Consider the following 16,305-nt stretch of genomic DNA (forward strand, 5'->3'; position numbering starts at 1 on the left):
GTCCGGGTGAAGATCTGACCGTCGGATCTTCGTATAATTGTGAAATAGTAATTTGGAAGGCGATTTGTGAGAATCCGACCGTCGGATTTTCATATAAATTTGTGGAGATGTTAGTAAAGGCGATTCAGGAAGATCCGACCGTTGGATCTTTGTGATAATTTAGGAGGATGATCCTAAGGGCGATCTGTGAGGATCCGACCGTTGGATCATCGTTTAATTTCCATCCGACCGTTAGATCATCGTTTATTTATGTTGTGAGTTGTTGGCTAAATTCAAGTCACATTTGATTAGGTGTTTGACAGTTTGATTTGGCGGATGATTTGTGTTTCATATTTCGAGCTGTTAAGAAGACGCAGCGGGAATAGAGGTGAATAAATCTCACATGGTTCATTTACGAACCGAATTTCCTTATTGCACAATTAATTGTTATGTGTGGGAAAATGGTTTTAAGAAAATGAGATTTAAAGTATATAAGAAAATGAATTTCTTGGTTTTACTACGTGTGAACTATAGTTTGTATTAGTGGTCATTCCTGAGTGGATGATTACGTATATATATATTTACATGATTTTATATGGAATGGTGTGACATTGAAATATGTGGTTTTTGATGATTTCTATTGTTGAAAGAGTGATTTGGAGTTGTGATGTGACAATTGTGAGTCGGAAGGTTTCTGTGGTAAACCTGGGTTTGTTCTGAGGGCCTAATGGTCTGAAGTCCGAAGGTTACAGTGGTAACCTGGGTGTAAAGATATCGTAAAGGTGAACCTAGGCCAAGGTGACACGTTACGATTCAGCTAGAGCTCTAGTTTGTCCGCCTTTGTGTGACATGAAAGCAGCGAGTTGAATTACTCGTGATCATGAACACAGGTTGGAAAGTGTGACATGAAAGCAGCGAGTTGAATTACTCGTGATCATGAACACGGGTTGGAGAGTTTGTCTTCCATTGTGTGACATGAAAGCAGCGAGTTGGGTTACTCGTGATCATGGACATGGGATGGAGGTTATGAGGTGTCGAGTGGAGAGACTTTATTTGAAATGGTTTGAGTTTGTTAATGAATGTTTGATTTGTGTTGAAAATGTTGTGATTTATTAAATTAATCGTTCATTCTTATTTACTCACGAGCTTTGCAAAAAGCTTACCGGGTTTTGTGTTGTTGCAATCCCGGTACACTATTCAAACGGTGTAGCGGATAATCCTGCAGGTCAGGATAATCAGGGTCGAGAGCGAGCTGAGTAGGGCAGTGGGGTTGACATCAGCACTTAGTCTATTTTGGTGTGTTTACTCCTTTGAGCGTAACATTTATTTATGGTGGTTTTGTAATATTTGACTCGAGAGATAGTTTGCTGCGAGGTTTGTTTATGTTTTGTGAGACGTTAATTAAGAAAAAAATTCAGGATGTTATTTGTATTGGTTATTATTCATGTTTCGGATTTGAATTTGTTATTTAAAATTCGGGGCGTGACAGAATACTTGAGAGTCAGAAATCCATAGGAGCTCATGGGTTTAGAATCTCTTCAAAGCCAAATCAAAACTGAACACCACAAACAATATTGCATCATACTGATTTACTGAATATGCATCATAAAATAGAAAAATGAAAAGTAAAAGAAGACTTAGACAGCGAGTTATATCAGTTCCTGATTAAGCCAAAACCCAAAAAAGAGAATTGTAACATACAACTTAATAGACATCACAAAAGAAGATTGACAAAAATCAAAGCTACTACTTACTCTGAAATTGAAACCATATATGTGGGAAATAAATAAAGTTGCCTTCTGAAGGCAGACAGAGTGGAGCACCCAACCTCCGTACTTAGTTACATCTAACCTCCTATAAAATCCAGATCTAAAATCAAATTTTTGTTCATAAAAAGAATCGAACGAATCAAAATCGAATCAATTGATAAGGAAATGCCTCAAAGACTTTAGCCAAAGTTAAATGCCTCAAAGACTAATCAGTTTAAAACTTGTGGTGATACAACCTATGAAAGTAATGCCAAGGGGCCAAGTCCCCACTCCCATAAACCTGCCACCAACAAAACACATATATCAACTCAAATTCAAATAACCCAATTGCTCACAGGCCCACAAACTTTGAAAAGCATATGCACATGTTACATGATGTTTGAACATGCAATTATCTAATGCTCAGTGCATAATATGATGATTTGTTTCAATCAATGTCATCGTAACTAGGTTCTTCAACAAATGTAGTAGTTGCTTTAATCAACAAGAAAAACCAACAAACAAACAAACTAATGGCATTTGTATTCTTCTATTATACAAATGTCTAGACCTACAGCTATCTCTGAATCAAATAGCATAAACAAACACCAAGCTTATCATTTTCAATGTTAATTTCTAGTTTTACCCAGAACCTACTTAAAGCAGACTTTTGTTATCATGTACCAATCTAAAGAAAAATTGAAGATCCCATTTTCTAATTATAATTAAATTGAGAGAAAAGAATCAAATTAGTATGGCAAATTGCTTTCATATTACCTTATGAATCAGGAAGGCATCCAAAATTAGGAGGTCATTGTTAAAGAAGGAAGCCGAGTCATGTTCTGAAAGCGGGTCAAAGAGGAACCAAACTAGCACTACCTCTTTAACCAATTCTGCAAAAATAAAAATCATGAGCAAAATCAAACCAGAAAAACCCCAAAACTAGAAGAACCCTAAAAGCCCAAATTAAAAAAAACATTGTCTTTGAGAGAGAAGCCTTCCGGGGACTGGATCTGAACGGAGGGTTAAGTAGGAAGAGGAAGAGGCGGAGGTGATGTAGAGGTGAGGCCGTCCATGGCCTGGACGGGGTTCCCTTTCATGGCATCACCGTGGTACTTGACTACACTGGTCTTGGCCCTAAATTTATGGATGAAGGGTAGGGATTCGGATAGAATCTGGGGAGGCTGCAGGGTTTTGAGAAAGAAATTTATGGGTGAGATGGAGACAAAGAGAAAGTGGATTTTGTTGGTAAAGGAGAGAAAGAGAATGGGAGAGCGAACGAGCAGAGAGTGAGTGTGGAAAAAATGCGAAGTCTTTCGCAACTAAGCCAAAAAGAAAAGAAAAAGAAATTTAACTTACCTTATTCAGACAACACAATTTCTTAGCTGTGTTGTTTGAATATCACTCCATTAACTATTCAGCTATAGAGTTTGGGCATTTGAGAGGGAAAAGCCTAAAATTTGTTGGAGGGAAGTCTGAAATTTTTGCTAGGGTTCAATATAGAAAATTTCGATCTTTTCAAACGACATTTATCTGTCGTCTGAATCTAACCATATCTTCCAAATGAAACAAGTATGGTTTCTTTGTATATTCAGACAACACATTGAATTTATCTGTTGTCTGAAAAAATCAGACGACAGAAAATCAACCTTCTGTCGTCTGATAGCTTTTTTAGCATAGTGTGTAAAAAGTAAAACACTGACTTTTCTATTCCACAACTGCTCAAATCTCTTAAATATCAATTGGCAATTACAGATAATACTAAATTTCAACTCAAATAAAATCAAACTATGAACCCCAAAAATCTTTTTTTCTTCTTTCTCTTTTTCTCTAAACAACATCCATTCAACTTTGTAAAACAAAAAATGCCCAGATCCTTCAAAAGGCAAACTTTCTGCAAAATCTACCAAACAAATACCACAATTCATTGCACGAAATCAAATTCAGCAGCAACAGAGCGTACTTTCTATCTTTCTATATAGAGAACTTTAAACATATCGTTCTCATTGATTAACAACTAGGGAAAAAAATACAAACAGTACCCAACCTATGGCCGACTCCGAATTTCTGTACCCAAATTTTCAAAACTATCACTTTGGTACCTGAAGTTCGGACCCCGACCCAACTTTAGTACCTGAAGCCATTAACTCAGTAACTGCGTCTGACAGCTGGCATATATTGAAGGGTAATTTCGTCTTTTCATATTTAATTCATTATATATATATATATTTTTACCTCTTCTTTGCTCTCTCTCTCTCTCTCTCTCTCTCTCTCTCTCTCTAACCATTATCGAAATTCAGGATCGTTTGTTTGTTTTTTTTTTGTTGTGATAATTGAAATTTTTTTTTCTTCTTTTTGGTTTTGATCGATCAGGGGTTAATCTCTAGGGTTTGGTTAATTTGAGATACGTGAAAGGGGAACAGTCTGTGATTGAATAAAATCTGGGCGGGCGGGAGCAGAAAGGCTAGGGTTAGGGTTTTTGATGCGTTGGCGGAATTCGGTGCCGGCTAATTGGATTGGGTCGGAGGAGTGAGATATGGCTAATCCCGGAGTCGGGGCAAAGTTTGTATCTATCAATCTCAACAAATCATATGGGCAGCCTTCTCATCATCACCATCCGCCGCACCCTGGCTCCTACGGCCCCAATCGGTCCAGACCCGGCGGGAGTCATGCCACTGGAGGAATGGTGGTCCTTTCGAGGCCTCGCAGTGCGCACAAGGCTGGGCCGAAGCTTTCTGTACCACCCCCTTGAATCTGCCCTCGTTGCGCAAAGAGCACGAGAGATTTGATTCGGCTGGTTCGGGAGGTGGGCCGGCTGGCGCAGGGGTGTCGGGGAGTGGGTCGAGGCCTAATTCGGCGGGAATGGGGTGGACGAAGCCCACTGCTGCTGTTGCATTGCAGGAGAAAGAAGTGTTTGGTGATCATGGAGCTGATGGGAATGGAATTGACCAGAGTAGTGTGCATGGTAATGATGGGGCTGGTAGGGGGAACAGTGTGGGGAGCAGTGTTTATATGCCACCTTCAGCTCGGCCTGGTTCAGTGGGACCGATTGCTACTGCTTCTGCTCCAGCTTATCACTCGTTGGAGAAAGCCATGCTGTTGAGGGGCGAGGATTTCCCTTCTCTGCAGGCTGCTTTGCCTTCTGGATCAGGGCCCGCACAGAAGCAGAAGGATGGTTTGAATCAGAAACAGAGACAAGTGCGTGATGAATTGCTGAATGATCAGATAGGCAGTACTCATTCTAGTACGATTGTTGACATGCGCCCGCAATTGCAGACATAAGTCGTGGTACAAGCAATGTACTGAACGAGAATGGGGGTGAAAGTCGGGGTTTGGGTGGTAATAGAGCATCAGAGCAAGCACGGAAGCAGGAGGACTACTTTCCCAGTCCATTACCACTAGTTCGGTTGAATCCGAGATCAGATTGGGCAGATGATGAGCGTGATACGAGTCATGGTTTCACAGACCGAGGCAGAGACCATGGGTTTTCAAACACAGAAGCTTATTGGGATAGGGATTTTGAGGAGGCACGGGGCTGCTAGAAGAATTTTTTTTTTTTTTGGTCGTTGATAATGGTTAGAGATAGAGAGAGAGAGAGAGAGAGAGAGAGAGAGAGAGAGAGAGAGAGAGAGAGAGAGAGAGAGAGAGAGAGAGAGCAAAGAAGAGGTAAAAAAATATATATATATATATAAATAATGAATTAAATATGAAAAGACGAAATTACCCTTCAATATATGCCAGCTGTCAGACGCAGTTACTGAGTTAACGGCTTCAGGTACTAAAGTTGGGTCGGGGTCCGAACTTCAGGTACCAAAGTGATAGTTTTGAAAATTTGGGTACAGAAATTCGGAGTCGGCCATAGATTGGGTACTGTTTGTATTATTTTCCCTAACAACTAATAAGAACTAAGAACTAAATTAAGTAACAATCAAGTTGAAAAATCAATAGGGAACTGCTTAATATCAAAAACTACATTTGATAAAATCAGTAAGTGATGAAACATGTCTTGTCGAATAGTGAGGTGAGTGAAAATGCAGCACCAAGTCAAAACTTGCAACTAAAGACGTCAATAAATATCAGTTATTAATCATCCATTCATCCCCGTCATGTTATTTACAAGCTCATATCAGTAGGCTCAGTAGCTAATTGCTTAATTCCAAAGAGAACTAATTACAAGGAGTTGAATATGAGATATAGCAACACATTCAATTTTTGAATAACACTATTTGAGAGAAAGAGTCTTACGAGGAGAGACAAGGACACAGAATCACAGATGAGATCTGTCGAACTAACAACTCAGATGAAGAAGTCTATATATATTTTGATACCTTCAAAATTTGCCACCACCAATTGCATATCAAACAAACAAACAATAATAAACAAATTAACACCCTTATCACCGAAAGCATGAACAATGAAGCAAACAGCAAACCCATATTCTCAATTTCCACAACGGAAGATCAAACAAACCAAATCCAAAAACCCAATGTCACCAAAAAGCAAAACAACTAAAAACCCCCAATTTCCATCCAAAGACTGCAACTTCAAACAAAATCCACAATAATCGAACCCATAAGAACTCAAATGGAGACAATACTCAGCTCTAGATGCAATTAAAAACAAAGAACCTATCATATTAGAGAACCCATCAAGACTTGATGAAATTAAAAACAAAGAAGAACTTACAAGGCAAGAAAGAGAAAAAGATAAGCTGGAGATGGTTCTCAAGACTTGCAGAGTGCGATCGACCGAGCAATAACCCAAACTTGTATACTCAAGAGGTGCTTGGAGATGGTTCCTGCGTTACATGAAAGCTCTGTCAGTCATGCGTTTGTCAAAAAATATAAAGAATCAAAGTGTTGGCAGAAGCCAATAGAACAAGTTGAAAGGCTTGGAAGATTAAAGAAATAAATTTGGCGTTGGCTTTCTAGTCTTAATCAAACCTAATCAAGGTGAACAAGACAACTTACCGAGACGGGTTTCAGAAAACTTGTATACCCGAAGCTAATTTGCCGAAATCGCTTACCCAAACTTACTTTACCCAAACTTCTATACCCAAAACTTCCATACCCAAACTTGCTTTGCTAGAATCGCAGGAGGATGAGAGTGTGTGTGAGCTTGAGAGGGTGAAAGGGATTGAGGTTCATGGAGAGTGTGAGAGCGTGCGAGGGAGAGATTGACTGAGAGTGAGAAGCGGCAATTGTGTTTTTAGATCTAGGGTTGTTTTTTTTTTTTTTTTCTTTTCAGCTAAGGGAAAGGTGCTAGCAACACGAGTGGGCTGGAAAGCCCGAGTTTTTCTTTTTTAGCTAAGGGAGGGAATAATATAGATTAATTAGGGTTTGTTTCCCATTTACTCAGACGACATATGAATGTTGTTCTACTTTTCCACTTGTCTCCCGTTTACTCAGACGACATATGAATGTTGTCCTAATTTTTCACTTTTTCATGTGAATTTATCAGTTCATTCAGAGGACAGATATTTGTTGTCTTAATTTTCTAACTTACGAAAAAGATGAAAAAACTGAAATAGTATGGATTCTCATGCTATTCAGACAACGGAATTAATTTATATGTCGTCTAAAGAAGTTTAAAAGATTCAGACAACAGAAAACAAAAATTCTGTCGTCTGAAATGTGTCGTCTGAAGGCATTATTGGCATAGTAGGAGCAACATTGTTAAATGAATAGCTATATTTCAACATTTTAGCTATATTTAACTACAAAATAATTCCTACAGTTCGAGATGCTACCTCCTTCACAGCTTCCCTTTCTTCAAGTTTCTACTTCTGCCCTTTCAAATATGCAAAATCTATTGAAAATGTATATAAATTTCTCTGTTTGATTGTGCAATAATTAGAAATACTGTTAATAATTTGCCCAACCAAATAGCCTTTAGAAGCATTGCCCGGAGGTTGGCCCTCTATGGCTGCATGGTTTAATTGATAGAAACCAGTAGAGTTTGTGTGGGGCTTCCCTTTGGGGGAACAGCTTTACCCCATATTTGATGTACTCATTCATTTAATTTGAATAAAGTTCATATTGAATAAAAAAAACAAAAAACAAAAAAATAGCCTTCAAAAGAAGCAACAAAAGAACTAAGAAAGAAAAGATGATGATGAAGAGAGGCCGAATGTAATGATCTTCTCAAGTTGGATGAGAGTAGGTGTGAGATGCTTTGTCTTTCATACTTTATAATTCAAATTGCAATATAATAACCAAACACATTATCAATAACAAAATTCATATTTTCGATATAAAAATTCTATTAGACAAAAACAACATCAAATCAAGATAACTTATTAAGCTTGTGCGAATTTTAAGAGTTTAAATTTCTCTAAAATTATCCAAACTTCTGTAACTTGATCTAACTAATATTTAAGCTATATCCAAATTATCTTCAAAACTAATTTTCTATCAAAATTTCCATAAATCTAAAGATGTCAAAATTTTCGTTAAAACTGAAATTTAAAAGTCTCGTTCCAAGTATGTTCAAGAAGGAGGCCTGAGAGCCCATACCGCCAGCCCAAAAGAAAAAAAAATCCACAAAACCCCAAGAATAAGGATACGTATCCTAGTCCGTGACTCAATCCCTACTGTATATAATACTTCAATTAATGTTGAGTCAACAAAGGAGCTCTAAACCCAAGGCCCCCCTTCTGCATCAAAAGGACCAAAAACATTCCCATATCCTCCTAATTCCCAAGTGGCACCCCAAATCCAATTTGTCTCCTTCCGCCGCCAGTCCAATCACCATGACCCAAAACTCCGACGCCACTCCCTTCACTCGATTCGACGTCGTTTCGGACCACTCAGACCACTACTACAGTGCCTCCGGCAAGAAGCAAAAGTACGGCGGATCCGTCCACAAGTTGATCATGAAGGAGTGGCGGATTCTGGAGAACAATCTCCCCGACTCTATCTACGTGCGCGTGTACGAGACGCGCATTGATCTTCTCAGAGCCGTCATCGTCGGCGCCGCCGGGACTCCCTACCACGACGCGCTCTTCTTCTTCGATATCAACTTTCCGTCGGACTACCCGACCCGGCCGCCCAATGTGCATTACCGCTCATACGGGTTGCGGGTCAACCCGAATCTTTACGCGAGCGGGTTCGTCTGCCTGAGCCTGCTGAACACCTGGACCGGAAAGAAGAGGGAGAAGTGGAACCCGGCCCAGTCCACGGTCCTCCAGGTTCTGGTCTCGATCCAGGCGCTCGTTTTGAACGAGAAGCCGTATTTCAACGAACCGGGTACCGGGTCGCCGGGCGGGTCGGCCGGGGAGAAGAGGTCGCGGGCGTACAATGAGGACGCGTTTGTCTTGACGTGTAAAACGACGCTGTTTTCGCTCCGGAACCCGCCCAAGAATTTCGAGGCGTTCACGGCGGAGCATTATCGCGAGAGGGGGAGTCGAATTGCAAGAGCGTGCGGCGCGTACGTGAGCGGGCGTGTGGGAGTTGGGTACTACAGAGATGGGGTGGAGTTTGAGCCGTGCTCGTCTTCTAAGTCTAAAGTAGTTTCGAAAAAATTTGTAGGGTTAATGCAGGAGTTGTACCCGCAACTCGTCCAGGCTTTCAAGAAGAATGGGACTCTTTTGGGGGATTTAGTGGAGCAGTTGGAGGTGAAGAAGAAAACGACGCCGGTTAAGGTTCGAGTTGACAAGAAAGCTAAGGTTGGTATTGCTAACAAGGTTATTGGGATATTGCGCGAGTTATTTTGTTCCAACAAGAAGAAGAAGAAGAGTCAGAAGATGGAGGAGAGTGATAAGAAGGATGTCAATGCTGGAGTGGCTGTGGGATGTTGATCTTGATTTACTTTTGGGTGGGTAAATAATTTAATTTCTGTTCTCCAAGTAAAAAATTATTACTCAAACAGTAAAAGATTCAGTCTTTAGGTTAACTTTGGTCTTTAGGTTCTAATCGAGAATGTAAAGCAACATGATCTCAATCTGTTACCATTTCTATTTACTGAGATAATCTAGTTTAAATGTTATTGCTGGCACCAACAGAGATTAGTCATTTGATAGTTACTGATTCATTTATGGAGTGGTACCCTCTTCTCTAGCAAGTTTTCACTTCTTCCCAGTAGTAATAAAGGTTATAATCTTTGATGTCTCTTTCAAATTCATCCGGTCCAGAGCTCATACTCGCACTCCAAAATCTGACCCGAAGGTGTGATATGGTTCATATTTTAGCATCGTAGCAAGCTCTTCTACTTCACTTGCTGAAACGTTCGCTTATCAAGCTTTCTCTGAAGAAATCTCACATACTTTTTATCTTCAATTACGTGACCCATGTATATTGCTCAAAATAATAAGTATAGTATCCATCTGTATAGTTTGTCAAAATTAGATGATTGACTAAACTTAGATTAACTCTTTGTGAAGATAAACCTTGAATGAAAACGTCCTAAAAATAATGTTCGAATTATTCGTTTGCATTGAGAGCTAGACCAGGTGGGCTCAGATGTGATCTCCTCGGGTTCTTGTCATAATCAACCTCCTATATATGAATTATCCTTCTATCAAGGATAGTTTCTTTTGCAAGTTGATCGAGAGGCGACTTTAGCTAGTGTCTCATATTTTGGTATCATCTAACATGCTCCAAGTCTCCAACCCTGGTCCAGTAGATTTTGCTTCCGATTGAGACTTTGTCACCCAAAATGTCATCAAAATCGGACCCATTTTTTGCCACTGCAGCGTATGATCACGGTGCGTGGTTACAGTTGGTTTGGAACACTACATTTGGTGGAGCTTGAAAATGGATACTATATATGTTCCCTAATTTGCCACACTTGGGCAAATGGAGAGGGAAAGTTGATCACCATTTTCTGTGCTGAATGTCCCTACTCAATTCGACAGCAACAAGAAGAAACCATGAAATTTTGGGAGTAACGTAAACTCCAATACATGGATTCCCTCTTATCTGGTACATGGCTGGCCATCATAGACTATGATAAACAATTGAGGGAAAATAAAGACTATGAGCTAGTTCGATCACATCTTCTCCTGATTTTGTTAGTGTTGATCTCTTAGTTATCTAGCTTTGTATTATGGATCTATATATGGAACCAAAACTCAAAATGCTTAAACCTCGTATCTTAGCTAGACATCGTTCTGAATTACAATACCACAATCTTTGAAATTTGCATCGATTTCACTGACTCCGCTCCACCATCACTCAAGGAAACGCTAGGTCCCAAGTAAGGAAAGTACTAAAATGGCCAGGGCCTAACTTGAAGAATTGCTGTCTAACTAATTATTAAATCGATCGTCATTTATGCAAATGTAGTGGTGCTCACGTAGGTTCTGCATAACTGACTAAGAAAACTATAGTCGTTCACTCTTTTAAGGGAGGAAAACAAAATAATTTGGTAACTCATGAATGTGTTCGCAGTCAATCAGTTACAACAGACCAAGAGCACGTACACCGTTGTATAAAGATCTGTTGAATAAGTAGACTTCTTGTAAATAACTAACCAGTTGGATCGAAATGCTTCAAATTCAAACGTGTCAAACTTCTCCATCGAAGTCGACCTGTCCGTTTTCTCAAAGTGAGGCATACAGCTATACCAATGCCGATGTTAGTTTCTTAGGTCTTGCTCCAGAAGGTTATACCCTGTAAAGTTTGTATGACTCGTAAGTTGCAACTCTATGTTAGCCTGTTGGGTTGAAATTATTGGTCTTAATACGTAAGATAGATAGAGCTGTTTCTTTTGGCTCTTTGGGAAGAAACTATAAATATCTCATGAAAGAAACTACTAATTAAGCCGATCTACTAATTTAGTCTGTTCATAAGATTTCAGTCCACTTGCAAATGTCCAAAGGCTAAAAGAAAATGTTTTCCTATCTTATGTTGTCGGTATAATCGAGTGAAGCTAAGGCAAGTATCAGGTGCTCATATTTAATCGGGTTTACTTGTTTTCAAGTTTGGCTGGTAAACATGTCATTTAAAGTTTGAGTTTAGGTTGGTTCGACTTGTACCTATAATGAGTTGAATTCAAGCGTAGACAACTCTATCACAAATATTTAAATAAATAAATTTTAATATAATTATATTATTTTGTCGATGATTGTTTGGTGTTCAAAATTATAAACGTAAAATGTCATGTTATATGAGTTGAGTTTCACTAAATCAATTCAAGTTCAACTTAAGTTATCTCGTAATTCTTTAAAAAAAAAAAAATTATCTTGTAACTAAATAAGAACTCACAAACCTTTGCAAGCTGAGGCTCAAGTTTGGTTCTTTTACCAACAAAGTCCAAATAAACTAAACCGAATCGTGCCAATTTACAGCCTGGTTATTATGAAAAATTAAACACATTGCCAAAATCCAGGAAAAACAATCGGCATATTCATATTCCTTAAATGAAAAAAATGAAAAAAAACAAAAGGAAAAATGAAGAAGACAGTGGAAGGCGACACCCAACAAAAGGCTTCCCCACACCATCTTCTCCCCACAAGACAGCCGAGGACGAGTTTTCTTCTCTGTTCCTCTACCACCGAACACAACCCTCTCCCCCCTTCCCACTCTCTCTAACCTACGCCGCAACTCCTAACCCTTATCCTGCGCACCCCCCCTAGCCTATACCTTTTGCCCCAAATTCCATTATAACCTAGGTCCTCTCTTTTTCTCCCTTCCCCAATCCTCCAAGGGTCCTTTGGGTTTTGGGTTAGGGTTTTGGAGAGAGATGTGGGATGCTTCATGCATTGATGAATCTTCTCTCGCTGTGTTGGAAGCCATTTGGGCGCGGCGACGGTGAGGGAGGAGTCGACTCTATCGGAATTGTTGGCGCCAATTTAAAAGGCGGCGGTGGAGGAAGAGATGGCAAAGATAGCTTGCTTTGGTTCCGAGATATCGGAAAGTACGCCTGGGGAGATTTCTCCATGGCTGTGGTTCAGGCCAATCAGGTCCTCGAGGACCAGGGGCAGATCGAGTCCGGCCCCTTTGGGACCTTCGTCGGCGTCTATGATGGCCACGGTGGCCCGGAGGCCGCTCAATACGTCTGCGATAATCTATTTAGACATTTTCAAGGTTCGTGATTGCCTTTAAATATATATATATATATATATATATATATATATATGAGTTTTCTTTCCGAATTGTTAGGAGTCGCTTTGAATTGGCCACGTTTGCTTTATGGATTGGAAAGCTTGTGATCTTGATTGGTTGGTTTAGTTTGGATCACGAGAAATTCATTTGTCCTGCTCTTGTAGTTAGCTTAGTGACGTTCGAACCCTTTTTGGAAAGTAAAATCAGTAAAATGTGGGACTGGGTGGTTGAGTGCAATGCAGTTTTCTGATTTTGTGCTTTTTAATGTTTTGTTTCGTGGTTCTGGGGGCGGGTTTTGTTGTTTAACTATTGAAGAATGAGCTGCCCTTATGTTGGCTATCTTAGGCATTGTGTTTATGCAGCAGTATCAGCGGAGACGGAGGATGTTGTGACAGCAGAGACCATTCAAAATGCTTTTCGTCAGACAGAGGAAGGATTTACGGCCCTTGTTTCTGAGTTGTGGAGTACTAAATCCAATTTAGCAACTGTAGGAACATGCTGTCTGGTTGGGGTGATATGTCAGGGGACCCTATTTGTGGCAAGTCTTGGAGATTCCCGTCTTGTTTTGGGGAAGAAAGTGGGCAACACTGGGGAAGTTGCTGCTATTCAGTTATCCACCGAACACAATGCGAATCTCGATGAGATTAGGTACGAGCTAAAAGAGCTGCACCCACATGATTCTCAAATTGTCGTTTTAAAGCATGGAGTTTGGAGAGTAAAAGGAATCATCCAGGTAATTTTCTGATATTGTTGTCCACTTAAGAACTCATTGATTAAAGTGTGTGCTAATTTTATTGGGTTACTGCTGCTAGTTTTATTGGGTTACTGCTTAAAGACTTAAAATTTATTGTGTTACTGCATGAAGACTTAAAGTCTTGAGATTGGTTCTTGCATTCTCCTACCTGCTGTCTCTGAAACTACAGCGTCTACTGTTTGAGAGCTTTTTTGAATTTAGTGTTTGCCTGAGCAGTTCTATCCTACGCCTGCCGTGCATATGTGTTGGTGTACGGTATTCATGCTTATGTCTTTCTTCATTTAGCTCTAAGTATCTTTTGAATATCTTCTCATTTTGAAAGAACCTTGGGCCCTTTGATATGCATTTTGAACTTCTACTTTTAGCTCCCTGTATATGGGCTAATTTAACCTCACTGGATAATAAAAGCTTCAATAACTTTAGATGTTTAGCTGGATCATCTAATCTTTGTATAAAAATGGTCTTGTTGTTTTTTATTTGATGTATGTATATGTGTGTAAGGTTAAATTAAAATAATAGTAGTAAGTTTTAAGTGCAATTCCGTTAGGTTTAGAGGAGTACTAGTAATTTGTTTTAAAGGCAAGTAATAGTGGACTAAAGATGGAGTTTAGGTTTAGAGTTAAATATCTCATGTTATGAAGTTTTGTGGTATGGGGTGAAACTATTTGAGGTGTTTAGATGTTTTGTCCATAATGCAGTTCATGAAACTACAGGGATTTAATGACATAAGTATTTGACATTTCTTAGATTCATATTTGTTTGGAGTTGTTACTTAAATTATTCTTCAAAACATATCATGCACTCTAAATGCTTCGTCATAAATCTTTGTAACATGTTCATTCTTGATAACTGATATTATGTGATAACATCTTGATTGTATTTTATGCAGGTTTCTAGATCTATAGGTGATGTATATATGAAACATGCACAGTTTAACAGGGAGCCAATTGCTGCAAAATTCCGACTTCCTGAACCAATGAACATGCCTATCATGTCTGCCACTCCAACTATTCTTTCTCATGCTCTGCATCCAAATGATTCTTTTCTTATCTTTGCGTCTGATGGTCTATGGGAACACTTGAGTAATGAACAAGCTGTTGAGATTGTCCACAAGCATCCTCATGCAGTAAGATTGTGGTCTTTTCATTTCATTCGTACGTAGCAAATCTTGTTTGCATTATCATTGTCCATACTTTCATGCTTTGCCTTGTTAGCAATCCAATGACCATCAAGTATTAGTTTCAGTTTGTTTAGGGTCATAAAACTATTTTGTTGTTCCTTCTTTCTCTGAGCACTGAAACTAATACTTTTCCCCCTTTTGATTAGAAAACATAAACTTTTAGTTATCAGGATAACTGTAAAATAGAGTGGACTATTGAAGCTAATAATTGTTTGAAGTGAGTCATAAAATTTTGAAACTGGAAGAAATTCCATTGCTATCCTTTTTATCTTTAGGGGATAGAAGACCCGGTTGCAGAACTAGTCCATATGCTTGTTTTTTTAGAAAGTTCTTTTTGAAGACTTTGTGCTCGCTCACAGAAATTGCCTCTAAATGGATATCTGTTTTGAAACATCTGCCAATATATGATTCTTATTATAGGATACTGTTTGTGATTAACACTCCCCCATCTATTCTTTTATATGCCTTTGTCCATAATTAATACTTCCCCTCATTGTAAGAGTTATATGGACAGTTGAAATAAAAGCATATGTAAATTGAGTATGGGAATAACAATATACATCTGTTTTTGTATTTTCATGTGTGAGTATTTTCCCAGTTTGGATTTCTGGTGCTGAATTCTTCTTTCAATGCAGGGAAGTGCCAAAAGGCTTGTTAAGACAGCGCTCCAAGAAGCTGCAAGAAAACGAGAAATGCGTTATTCAGATCTTCGGAAAATAGACAAGAAAGTGCGGCGCCATTTTCATGATGATATAACTGTTATTGTTTTATTCTTGAACCATGACCTAATCTCCAGAGGCACAGCACAAGAACCCCCAGTCTCAATAAGAAGTGGTCTTGATCACTAATAATTATATAGCCAGACATGTCTCCGCTACCCTTGATTTTGGTTGATTCCTCCGATAAAGAATTCTCATGATGCAAGAGTAGCACTGATAAACTGCCAGGATCCTGGGACAAAGTTCATGAGTGAAGAGGCTTGAAAGCTTTGTTGGTTACAAGAGGCTTAAGCTTTAAGTGCTAGAAAATTGCTTTACAGATTCATGTAATACCCTGCTATAAATTGTTAAATGCATGATGTTTGCCTCAAATACTAAAAGTGAGAGCTGAAGTTTTACATTGTTTATATAATTTCTGAAATTAACCAAGTGTCCCTTGTTGCCTATACCTAACCCAAATCTTTTGTGCGTAGTGTGTTCTAACCAGTTTCTTTATGAAATCTGAATTCAAGGCAAGAGAGATGCTTTGAAGTTGAAGCAAGGCAAGTCAAAACCATAGCTGTACTGTAGTTTACTCGCTTGCTTGTTTTGTTAGAGTGAAGGCACCCAAGTCGACCCTTAATGCTTGGGGAGGTAGCTCAGACACAGATTTTGCTGCTCTAAATAATTCTAAATCTCTGATGTACCATTCTCTAAAAAAAATATAAAAAAATAAAAATCTCTGATGTACCATTCTCTAAAAAAAAAAAAAAAATCTCTGATGTACGAAAAACAAGCTATGTGAATTATGATCCTTACAAATCAGCGAAAGCGAAAGAAGGAATAGGACCTTTGTTCTTGAATTTGGGAGTCCCAAAGCTCTGATTGATACAAATTTTCG

General features: G+C 39.0%; 2 protein-coding genes and 1 long non-coding RNA gene across 6 annotated transcripts; 2 read left to right on the forward strand and 1 right to left on the reverse strand.

The window, feature by feature from the left end:
* Positions 1-1,762: 1,762 nt before the first annotated feature.
* On the reverse strand, positions 1,763-6,803 carry LOC121052925. Of its 2 annotated transcripts, XR_005810273.1 has the most exons (4): positions 6,698-6,803; positions 6,414-6,525; positions 2,505-2,620; positions 1,763-2,028 (listed from the first exon to the last, which is right to left on the reverse strand). It is a non-coding gene; the product is annotated as an uncharacterized LOC121052925 (long non-coding RNA). The 2 variants fall into 2 exon arrangements; XR_005810272.1 differs by lacking the exon at positions 6,698-6,803 and having other exon boundaries at positions 6,414-6,573.
* A 1,529-nt stretch (positions 6,804-8,332) lies between these two features.
* On the forward strand, positions 8,333-9,882 carry LOC112197628 (putative ubiquitin-conjugating enzyme E2 38). The gene has a single exon (XM_024338379.2). The coding sequence runs from the start codon at positions 8,341-8,343 to the stop codon at positions 9,523-9,525; it is 1,185 nt and encodes a 394-aa protein (XP_024194147.2). The 5' UTR covers positions 8,333-8,340; the 3' UTR covers positions 9,526-9,882.
* A 2,240-nt stretch (positions 9,883-12,122) lies between these two features.
* On the forward strand, positions 12,123-15,875 carry LOC112197629 (probable protein phosphatase 2C 42). 3 transcript variants are annotated; one of them, XM_024338382.2, is made up of 4 exons: positions 12,123-12,754; positions 13,135-13,505; positions 14,416-14,680; positions 15,342-15,513. In XM_024338382.2, exons 1-4 carry the CDS (start codon positions 12,418-12,420, stop codon positions 15,362-15,364), a joined length of 996 nt encoding a protein of 331 aa, XP_024194150.1. In that variant the 5' UTR covers positions 12,123-12,417; the 3' UTR covers positions 15,365-15,513. The 3 variants fall into 3 exon arrangements, with proteins under 3 accessions (XP_024194150.1, XP_024194149.1, XP_024194148.1); XM_024338381.2 differs by having other exon boundaries at positions 12,125-12,754; positions 13,138-13,505; positions 14,416-14,652; positions 15,342-15,875; XM_024338380.2 differs by having other exon boundaries at positions 12,127-12,754; positions 14,416-14,652; positions 15,342-15,875.
* The last annotated feature ends 430 nt before the right edge of the window (positions 15,876-16,305 follow it).

This window comes from Rosa chinensis, chromosome 4 (assembly GCF_002994745.2).
Source record: "Rosa chinensis cultivar Old Blush chromosome 4, RchiOBHm-V2, whole genome shotgun sequence".
Lineage (NCBI taxonomy): Eukaryota > Viridiplantae > Streptophyta > Magnoliopsida > Rosales > Rosaceae > Rosa > Rosa chinensis.

Bases quoted from the DNA above. Each gene is read 5' to 3' on its own strand.
- LOC112197628 (XM_024338379.2), top strand. From the start codon at position 8,341: ATGTTGAGTCAACAAAGGAGCTCTAAACCCAAGGCCCCCCTTCTGCAT.
- LOC112197629 (XM_024338380.2), top strand. From the start codon at position 12,418: ATGCTTCATGCATTGATGAATCTTCTCTCGCTGTGTTGGAAGCCATTT. The intron at 13,506-14,415 runs GTAATTTTCTGA...TATTTTATGCAG, and splicing joins GAGTAAAAGGAATCATCCAG to GTTTCTAGATCTATAGGTGA. The intron at 14,653-15,341 runs GTAAGATTGTGG...CTTTCAATGCAG, and splicing joins TCCACAAGCATCCTCATGCA to GGAAGTGCCAAAAGGCTTGT.